We start from the raw sequence: 10,800 nt of genomic DNA on the forward strand, positions 1-10,800 counted from the left end.
GGACTCTTCTATGTTAATCACTTTCTAACCGACAATCTTACTTAACAAGAGACAGAGCTGTTCTTTCTTGATTACAGGATTGTATCCAAATACTATGAGTTTTTTTGAAGGACAGCAGGGACTTCAACTGCCATGTTAAGATTACAGAAATTTACCATCCTGCTCTAACATTACAACCTTATTTCCTGGAAAGCAGCAGCCGCTGCATATTTTGCAAAATTAGCTAAGGTGAGAAGAAAGGCTGGGGAGGGAGGGAGGACATAAAAAAGCTCATAATTAAGTATTTATTTGAAATCAGTTTATTTACTCAAAACACTTCTGTATTTTAATTTTTTTTCCATTTTAAAAAATGCTTATACTGTTACAGAAAATAGTATTTTCAGTTGAAAAGGAAGAAACAAATTTCCGAAGAGAACAAAAGTGACTATTTCAAACCCTGAAAAAGCAGAAGTACTTGTAAAGTTTTTCATTAAAAACTTCTTCTGCAAGATCTAGTGGGATATGTCCTGAATTTCAAGGACTGACAGGTCCATCAAGTTGTTACAGAAATGGTTGTATCTTTCATGTATCTGGCAAATAAGTATTGTCTAAATATAGCCTCATTTCTTTTGAGAAGAAAACTCAATAGACATTTTTCTGAGTCAAAAAACTCAATTGAGATTGGTCAAAAACAGGCCTTAAAGAAGACTGATGAAGTTTTATTTACTTTCCATTCTGACACTTGGTCTCACCAGTCACCCACTTCAACTACAAATGGTTCTTTTACCACTATTTTGCCACTGTTCACAATCACGCAGTCTTGAAGGGGCCGGTCATGTTCATCTGTCTGCTGGAGTTCTATCGAGTGCACCACAGACTGTTAATAAAGAAAAAAAAAAAAAAAAGTTCAGTTTAGCCAAGGAAACTGGTACGAAGTAACCAACTACATGCTCCTACCATTACTATTTAATAAGCAACATCTGAACAAAGACCTCTACCATGTTCAGTTCCCACCCTTGCCTTCCACATTAACAGCTGTGTCTCTGACATCTGCACACAGTTGACAGAAGCACATGGAAGGCTCTTTGCCATTCTACAAAAACTTCCAGACAACAAAAATATTGCAAAGGGCAACTGAATATCATTTCAGCGGCATCTCTCTGTAGCCTTTGAGCAGAAAGTGAATCGAGAGATCATAACGGATGAGAATTAATTATTTTTCTAATTGTACAGCATAACTGTGCTTCAAGAAATCTGATGACCACTTCTACCTTTAGGATAACATGCGCACGCACACACACACACACACACACACAGACTTCGTGGTACCATGCCCTCCAGTCAGATATATACAGGTAGGCTATCAGACTCAACCAGACTCAACTACACAACTAATCAAAGTAGTATTTTTAAAGGACAAAATTCAGTTAAGAATATTGACTACCTGGCTTTGGGTATTTGTTCATTAATCTAACAAAACTAAAACTTAGTCCAAGTCTCTCCTCAAAAATTTTCAGCTACTACTGTAGCTCATGAGAATGCAATTCAATATGAACGTGGGCGTGGAGGGCAAGTATTCTGATAAGGTTTTCAGACTTCTCACAGAACTGGCAAGTGCAGCAATTCATGTTTTCCCCATTCATTTCAAAACACAGATTAAATGGAGTAATTTAAAAAAACAACAGACTACTAAAAGTATAATTGGTTGGAAGTACCATTTTTAAACTTAAATTCTATTTGCCCTTTGATCAGTTTGGCAGCTCAGTATAGTTTGAGGGAATTAACTAGGCTTTCTTTTTAAACAGATCTGAGTACATGCTTCTGTACGCTTTACATTCACTGCTTCTAAAAACCCTAGCAGTGGAAGTGTTATCTGTAACTAGCACATTCTACAAAATTAGATTTTAGCTTGTAGAAACACAATTATTTCATGGCTAACAGTGTTAGTGAAAGGGGGACCTGAACTTATTCCGTTTGTAATCTGCAAATGTGTCAGTGTTGATTTCAGCAGTTAGTGGTCTGAAACAAGAGCTGTGAAAGCCAAAGGCATGATTTAAGTTTCCATTTCTGCAGTCTCCATTTGCTATTTCAGTTGTAAATTGTCCAGCTCCGGGCTCTTCACAATTTTTTTTTACCATGTACATATTAGATGCACTCAATGGTTTTGAAACACAATGGTGTATGTTATGCTAGCAGATACAAAGTAGCAGAATTTGTCCAGATCTTCTTGGGTTAATCTTGCCACCACTTTCAGCTTACCATTCCATCAAGGACTTTGCCAAATACTACATGTTTTCCATCTAACCAGGACGGCTTTGTCACGCTGATGAAGAACTGGGATCCGTTGGTGTCTGGGCCAGAATTAGCCATGCTAACCCATCCAATTCCATAGTGTCTGAGCTTGAAGTTCTCATCTGGAAACCTTTCTCCATAGATGCTTCTTCCTATGACACACAATAAGAAAGAAAACTTTAAACAATAAAAATAAATAAATTTTAAAAACCCAAACCTTTTTTGTTCAAAAATGGGAAAAATTAAGTATAAATTCAGGACTTGAAGATTCACTGACTAAGCACAGCAACATCACTGTTCCATCGTCAGTGATTCCATAACTAAAACCACTTTATGTGTAAAGAAAAAAGGTAAGCTAAAACACCACATATAAAGAGAGTATTTAAAGCTGATCATGCTTTATCCTTTGAATTTAACAAGCAAGCTGAGCACCTCCAAAGATCCTGCTGACATATACCACTGAACAATAGTATACTTCACCCTGTTTAACAGATCTAAATTACGTAATTATGGCCACTACAAATAATGTTGCCATGTTCTGTGACAATTTTAGTCTCTACGTTTAGTTTTTCCTCCTAATAAGAAATTGCTTTAGACACGTCTAGAAATACATGAAGACCAAATGGAAGTTAGCCTAAAAGACTTCATGTGGATTTGTACAATCATTACACAAGGATTTTGATTATAAAATCATTCAGAAGAGAAAACATTTGAGTCACGTTTAAACCACCATCACTTTGAACTGAGAAGGCTGTCTCTCTCATTCTTGCTTTGTACAGTGCCTAGCACAATGGGGACACTGCTCCAAACACCACCAGATATTATATAACTTATATATATATATATATATAAATTATATAACAATAAACACTATTAGCAGGCAAACCAACACTGCCTACCTTTCAGTTGCTAACTGCATCTTTGGTATTTTAGCCTTCCTCATTGTTTGCTGCAAGGAAAAGGAATGTGTGTTTTCCATTCTGTCCCAGCAGGGAAATCACTAACATTGTTTGCAGACAGATCCCATGCTAGCACAAGAAGAATATGTGTGTAAAGGAAGAAGAAATCAGAAACCAGAACACATGCAATGCAAGAGATGCTGCACTGGGACTGCCCTCCTTACTGGACTGAACCGGTCTTCTGGAGGCCGAGGAGGGAGAACTGATATACACAGCTAGAACTCACGCCACCATTAAGTTTATGGGTTTAAATCTAGTAAAAGAAAAAATGCAAGAGGGCATGCCACTCATTTTCTAATGTCTCTACCCGTGTTCTGAAACTCCTTCCCATAGCACATTTCAGAAGGTTCCACGGAACTGGCTGAGCTGAGAACAGAGAGGACAGCCAACTCCTTCCCTACCTTCTTCTCTCTACATGCTTTCACTGTTTCATCACAGATTCACTTTCTGCTGGATAGCTTGAACTGATTTACATATACATGCAATCAATGAGTGCCTCAAGGAAGGAGCACTGTCACAAAGCCAGAGCAGGGGATGGGCAGACATCCTTTTTTTTGGAGACAGTATGTTGTAGGAGCAGCTCAGCTGGTCACATGGCTCCAGCCCATCATGCAAAGCTATGCTTCTTGGATGGGGACAAGTCACAGACAGAAAAGAGCTATGTGTACAAATCAAGGACAAAGGAAGCTCTACACTTGCTTATAATCAGGTAATCCAAGTAACTGCAGCTTATGTTCCAAGATGCTTGGAAAAGTATTAGATGCTCTAAAACAAATGTGCTTTTTTTTCATTTATGTCAACCGAAAGAATAAGGGAATATGCTGTTTTGCCCATCTTTTCAGCAGGCAATCGAAGAAAGGGAAGGGAACCTGGAAGATACTAAGCATGTTACCTCCTGATCCATCTCCAGCTGTAAAGTCTCCTCCTTGAATCATGAAGTCTTTGATCACACGATGAAATTTACTTCCTGCATATCCATATCCTCTCTAAGAAAATGAAATAATTCTTTGAATGAATAAAACATTCAGTTCTACACAAGTCATATGGAAATACGCATATGGTGAATGGCTAGATTTCCCAGAATATACGACCACCAGAGACAAATACTAGCAAGAAACAAACTGAGATGCAAGTGAATGCATCTGGCCTGCACTGACACAAGCCAGGTATTACTCAGGTGATCAAAGTCAGCATTTATTTGACTGGTATCTGACCACAGTGCCTCTGCATGCTAAATCTGCATGTCAGGGACACACTGAGGCAGTGATACCCAACATCTCATAATTGCATCTTATGAATCAAGCCCCAGGGACATGAGAAGACACACACCATTGCACAGCCTTGGGGACAGCAGTCTTGCACAGGCACCACTGAATTAAGATTGATAGTCCACAACTGAAACAGCATTAAACAAGTATTTACTTCCCAATCCAAACTTGAGTAGACAGTGGAAGAAAACCACAAACGTACTTCTCCTGTTGCCAGTGCAATGAAGTTCTCCACAGTCTTTGGGACAACTTTTCCAAACAATCCAATTACAATTCTGCCAACATCTTTGTCTCCAATCTTCACGTCAAAGAACACCTGAACATTTTTTTTGAAGAGAACAAAAGTGATACAAACATGAGCACAAAAAGAAGGCCAAGCTTTTGGTAAGCTTTTGGAAAGTGTAAGGTGTTAAGAAACTGCTTCTGGCTGGTCTATATTAATGGTATCCTTCAACTCCCAAGTGTGCTGTTTAAGAAAAAAACCTTTCAGAACGACCAAAATCAGATTATGCAGAAAACTGGTGACAACACATTTTGATTCTTACTGCTTTTAAGGTGTCAGTGAGACTGCTATATCACAAGTTTGAAGCTAGTGTTCAGGAAGATTTTTCCTAGACATACATGTCTTTAAAGCTGTACTGAAAAGATGAAATATGAAAGTAAGGAAGAACAGTGATGGTATTCCAATATGGTGAGTAGTAACAAGGAATAATAAATAGTACTGACATTTCTCACAAGTGATAGTTTGCTATCCACTCACAATCTTCACTGTTCTAGGCATTAGTATGTATGTGATTAAGTGTAGATGAAAGCCTAAATTTCATTAAAGTGACAAACAGTGGGAAGAAAATCCTATGGCTCAAGCAAGGAGTCACTTTCCTAAATATGAATTCAAACCTGATAGAAAAATTATCAGGCTACATTATTCAGCTGATTGCCTAAAACCTTCAATGTAGATGGTGCTAAAAAGGAACTTCAAAAAGGCAAATGAGTTATAAAGCATTTTAATATAGTTCAGAATATATGAATGCATATTCGAACGTGCAAAAATGTTCCAACAATTACTGAAAATAGGAACAGCTGTCAGGAAATGAGGCATTTTGAAGTTCTGAAAAGGTTACATAAAGACTATTACAACTTCTAGGAAACAGCAACGTGTACTCCTATGATGTGGTATTTGCTGTTCCTTGTGGCACTCAACCAAGTATTACTTGTCTGCAGTGCTAAGAAATTAGTCCAATAATAATAAATGACCACAATCTCTCCAATGTGAATGCCTCTTTCACGCTCTCCTACTAAACATTTTCTACCATTTCTTGATCTTCCATGTGGTTTTGGCTGTTGAACTTTTGGCTAATGCTATAAAAGCTCTATAAAGAAAATAAAATTCCTTTTGATACACCTCGTTCATTTCCTTGGCACTTGGCACCAAACATGCTTCTTAGATGTGTGGCTCCCAAAGTATTAACAGCACACTTTCACTAACTTCTTAACATTTTTATAAACATACCTCTGAATTTTTCCGCCAGAGTTATCTACATAAGGTGTATTGCCTGCCTGTGTTTTCTAAACACACCTTATTTTGCCTGGAAATGTTGTCCTAGCAGGACTGCCTGAAATACATAACCACATACAAATAACACAACCGAGGCCACCAAACAATAACCTCAGAGAGCAGTAACATCACACACTTTCACAGAGCACATGGAGACAAGTCCATCATATATTGTAAACCTAACCCAACCAGAAGGCTTCATTCATGGCAGAGCCGCTTGCCTAAGCAGTAAACCCAGCCCTTCCAAAAAGCATTGCTTCGGCTTATTCTGTGTTTGTGAACAAACACTAAGTTCCTGGCTTCCTGTTAGCACTCCACATACCTGTGCTACACCTTGGTGATTTTTGGAAAGCTCTGCACTTCTTAATTATGCACCACATATCATGTCTGTGCATATTTCTGGCCAGGAAATCAAATACACAAATATCTGGTAGCCCTAGATGCCATTTTTGCAAAGAGAAGCCGTGTTCTCTTAAGCATATTTGCTAAAGTTCTCTGGAAAGTCAAAAAGCATGCAGACACCAGTGAGCTAGTCAACACAGCAGTCTCAAATCTCAAAAAACATCTGGCCAGATTCCTCACCAAAAACTCTTAAATAAAATAAATATTGTAAATATTCAGTCTTATTAATATTTATATAAATATTTAATCTTATTTACAACTCACAGTAAGTACTTCAAGACTGAAATGAAAAAGAGGGCACCAGTAAGAGTGGCTGGTTCTCATTAACATATTCATACATAATTTACACAAGACGGTGTATATCAAAATGAAAAGCCAGCTAAGAGTAGGCAATAATTCAGAAAAAAAAAAAAGTTGCTGTGAAAGAACAATCTTATGATTCCTAGAGACCAGGTAATATAATGAGAAATGAACTCTAGATAAATGCAAAATGCTGCATGTGGACTATACAGCCACAACAAGGGGTCCTAAACCAGCTACCACTCAGAAAAGACATCTGAGTTCACCCTGAGCAGTTTGATGAAAAATTTGGCTCTGGGATGGTGAAGGTCAGAGAAGGAAAATTAATTTTAGAAATAATTAAAAATTGGTAAGGCCAAGAGATGGGCATAATTATGCCATGGTATACATCTGTACCGTGCATTCAGGAGTGCATGTAATTCTGGCTTCTCTATCACAGAATGATAAAACCAACCCATAAAAGGTAGAGAAAAGGGCACCACAGATGCTCAAAGATCTGGAATACCTTTTATATGAAGAAAGACTACATAAAACTATGAAAGCTGGAAGAGAGAAAACTGGTGTGATTTGATGAGCTGTGTAAAATTATAACTGGCTTGGACAAGGAAAATTGGCAGTGCAATTTTCTATGTCCCACAACATATGAATCAGAAAAGGGCTTAAAATGAAATCCAGGCAGAAGGTCTGAAGCAGCAAAGTACTTTATGCAATTTATGATTAAACTGGAATATACTGCCAGAAGATCATCTGGAGACCAAAGCATACGAGATGTACGCCCTACCCCACCCCCAAAAAAAACCAACAAAAAACCATGGACTAGAAGTCCATGGCAATGAAACTGTAGACAGTTTTAGACAATGGTGGCAACGAAGTTCAGAAACCAAGGAAGCAGCTCTGCCCCTGCCCTTCCCTTCCCGTTTTCATGAGTGGAGGGATCTATCACCAGGAACACTGCACTCACTCCTGAGCATAGGTGGAAAGGTATGTGAGGGCAAAAAATCTAATCCCAACATGATCCAAAGCCAGACTAGGCATCCCGCCTCCTGCACCAGCAAAAACTTTTTGAAAAGAGATGCTGGCAGGCTGCGATCACCGGGTTCATCCCCATGCCCCTCGCACGGCAGCACGGTCCTGAAATCTTGTCTCTTCGGCAGCGTCATCTGTCATTATGGGATGCCCCTCGGCACAAACCCTGTCCTGCCGGTGAAGGAGGCCTGAAACACCAAGCACACCACGCTGTGAAGCACCGCACGGTGAGCGTCAGGATTTAACCCTCTGGTCATGGCTGGGAATGCCAAGGGAGCAGGAAACAAGGGGACAACCAAATGACAACTCATAACACAGGAGTTTCAGCAGAAATCGGAGGGGGGGAAAGATACCGCAGAAGCGAGCCCCAGCGTGGTCACAAGCCACGCCGCTCCGCACCGCCGGTGGCCAGGGCCGGGCGCAGGCCCCGGGCGCAGTGCGAGGCTGCGGGGTTACCGTTCCTGTCAGCCTGAGGCAGGCTTAGCCAGCTGGAAGTCTGAGGTGTGCCAGCACCTACGGAGAGCGGGCATGCCCACAGGGTTAAAAACCCCAAACAAAACGGAACAACAACAAAAACAACAAAAAAAACCAACCCTGTTACAAAAGGGGCGAGTTAAGACATTTGTCCGAGCCTTCCCCAAACCCGGCCGCCGAGGGGCCGCCTTTCTGCCCGGAATGCGGCCCGGGGAAGGCGCAAGCCGGCGACGGAACAGCTTCAGGCGGTAAAACCGCGGTAAAACGCGGCCAAGCGGCCTCCACCCCCTCGGCAGCCACCGACTGGAGAACGGGGCGCGGAGCTGGCGGGAAGAACACCCCCTTCGGGAGCCCGCAGGGGAGACGCCGCGGCCCCCTCACGACCGACCGATCCCGACTCGCCTCAGGCCGGCGGCCGGGCGGGCTTCTCCCGGCCGGGGCAGCTGCCACGGCCGCGGGCGAGTGTCACCTTTGCTGTCACGCTGGGTCCCCTCTTCTTGAAGCCCTCAGCCGCCGGGGCCAGGAAGCAAAGGCAAGCAACAGCTCCGAGTACCGCTGCCGGCGCGCCGCGGGCCATGGCGCTGAGGCGAGCGCTGCGGCGCCTGCGCCCGCCGCCGGGCGGCTCCTCCCGCGCCATGTGGCGGGGGGGCTGCGGGGGGACCGCGGCGGAGTCACCCATCCGAGCTGCGGCCGGCGCTGCCCCTGCTTAACTTCGGCGGGTGGATGGGAGGGCCGAGGCGCGCGGAGGCCGTGGGGAGCGCGGGCACCGGGCGCGCTGCCGGGGCGCTGAGGGGAGCGGTGACAGCCGCCTGCCTGCAGCCCCCGCGGCTTGCTTCCGAGCGGGTTTTCGACTTCTTGGGTACGGGGGGCTGCCAGGGTGAGCCCTAGGCGTCTGGCTACGTTTGGGGTGGTTACAAATGCCGGGGGGTGGGGGGCGGCGGTCATGGTGCCCGTTCCTCTTGGAGGGGCGCGGGCGGGGAGCAGCGTGGCCCCCCCAGTGGCGCAGCCTCGCCAGACAAGGGCTAGACTTGCCTGTGAGGGGCTCGGTATGCCTGCTTAGGACTTCAGCCCGGTCCGTGTGCATGGCAGAGTTCCTTGAAGATCCCACAAGTGAATGAAGTAGCCGAAACAGTAGATGTTCAGGGGGTTCTGAAAGTGGATTGTTGGTCTTTCAGCTTTGGCATATTTAATGTGCTGGCTAGAAACACGAGGCTATAAGGCACTTGCAATAATTCTAGTTTCCTTTGTGTAAGCTGTACAGGTGCATTGCTTGGCACCCATGTCAGCACCCTGGGCTCTGAATGATAAGGAGCTGCATCAAACTGATTCATCAAACACAGATGTCTTTCCCCAGCCATTGCCTACCAAGACAGGGAGGAGAGATCCCAGTCTAGCTAATTGCTTTACCTTTGACACTGACCTATTACCTTCTGTGCTCAACATTTGCATTCAGGACCTGTCCCAAATGGTGGTGCTGCTAAAGTGCATAGAAAATTTGCAAATTCTAACACACAGTGAGATTCCTGAATTCCCAAGTGCCAGCATATGAAAGAGGAATAATTAGCAGATACTGATACACTGCAAGCAGGATGCTGACAGTAGTTTATGTAAACACTCAGGATTAAACACAGCAGCCCTGTGGTTCTGGGTATGTATAGCAGCACCTACACTGAGACTTTGGTGTTTGTTGCAAAGACAGCCCAGAGCGCAGGTGGAGTGCCTGAGGGAGAATAAGCGCTGCACTGCCACATCTACGCTGTCATTGCCACTGAGCCTCTCACCTTGAGACTGTGCCTCAGTTAGCAAGTAGTAGACACATATATATATACACACATATAGTAGTAGACACTATATATATAACTATATATAGTTATAGAATCATAGAATCATTTAGGTTGGAAATGCCCTTTGAGATCATCCTATCCAACAGCAAACCTAACACTGCCGAGTCCACCACTAAACCATGTCCCTAAGTGCCACGTTTACGTGTCTTAGCAATACCTTCAGGGACAGTGACTCAACCACTTCCCTGGGCAGCCTGTTCCAATGCTTGACAACCCTTCCAGTGAAAAAGTTTTTCCTAATATCCAGCCTACACCTCCCCTGGTGCAATTTGAGGCCATTCCCTCTTGTCCTATTGCTTGTTAATTGGGAGAAGAGGCCAACAACGCACCTTGCTACAGCCTCTTTGCAGGGAGCTGTAGGGAGCGATAAGGTCACCCCTCGGCCTCCTTTTCTCCAGGCTAAAGGACCCTGGTTCCCTCAGCTGCTCCTCATCAGCCCCTTCCCCAGCCCCTTCCCCAGCCCCGCTGCCCGTCTCTGGACACGCTGCAGCCCCTCAGTGTCCCTCTTGCAGAGAGGGGCCCAGACCTGAACACAGGGTTCGAGGGGCGGCCTCAGCAGTGCCCAGTGCAGGGGGACGGTCACTGCCCTGGTCCTGCTGGCCTGTCATTTAAACCCAGCTGGTGGCTAAGCTGCTCACTCACTCCCCCCACAGCAGGGAATGAGAACTGGCAAAATGAGAAAACTCGTGGGTTGAGATAAA

The 10,800-nt window shown here is 43.8% G+C and overlaps 1 protein-coding gene across 1 annotated transcript; it reads right to left on the minus strand.

The window, feature by feature from the left end:
- Positions 1 to 677: 677 nt before the first annotated feature.
- On the minus strand, positions 678 to 8,894 carry PPIC (peptidylprolyl isomerase C). Its single transcript, XM_037373249.1, has 5 exons — positions 8,725 to 8,894; positions 4,701 to 4,814; positions 4,123 to 4,216; positions 2,239 to 2,423; positions 678 to 856 (listed from the first exon to the last, which is right to left on the minus strand). The coding sequence occupies exons 1-5, from the start codon at positions 8,890 to 8,892 to the stop codon at positions 728 to 730; spliced, it is 690 nt and encodes a 229-aa protein (XP_037229146.1). The 5' UTR covers positions 8,893 to 8,894; the 3' UTR covers positions 678 to 727.
- Positions 8,895 to 10,800: the final 1,906 nt, after the last annotated feature.

This window comes from Falco rusticolus, chromosome Z (genome assembly GCF_015220075.1).
Source record: "Falco rusticolus isolate bFalRus1 chromosome Z, bFalRus1.pri, whole genome shotgun sequence".
Lineage (NCBI taxonomy): Eukaryota > Metazoa > Chordata > Aves > Falconiformes > Falconidae > Falco > Falco rusticolus.

Coding starts and splice junctions, on each gene's coding strand:
- PPIC (XM_037373249.1), bottom strand. CDS start 8,892: ATGGCGCGGGAGGAGCCGCCCGGCGGCGGGCGCAGGCGCCGCAGCGCT. Junction 4,217..4,700: donor TTGCACTGGCAACAGGAGAA/GTACGTTTGTGG, acceptor TCATTTTCTTAG/AGAGGATATGGATATGCAGG. Junction 857..2,238: donor GCAAAGTCCTTGATGGAATG/GTAAGCTGAAAG, acceptor CTTTATTAACAG/TCTGTGGTGCACTCGATAGA.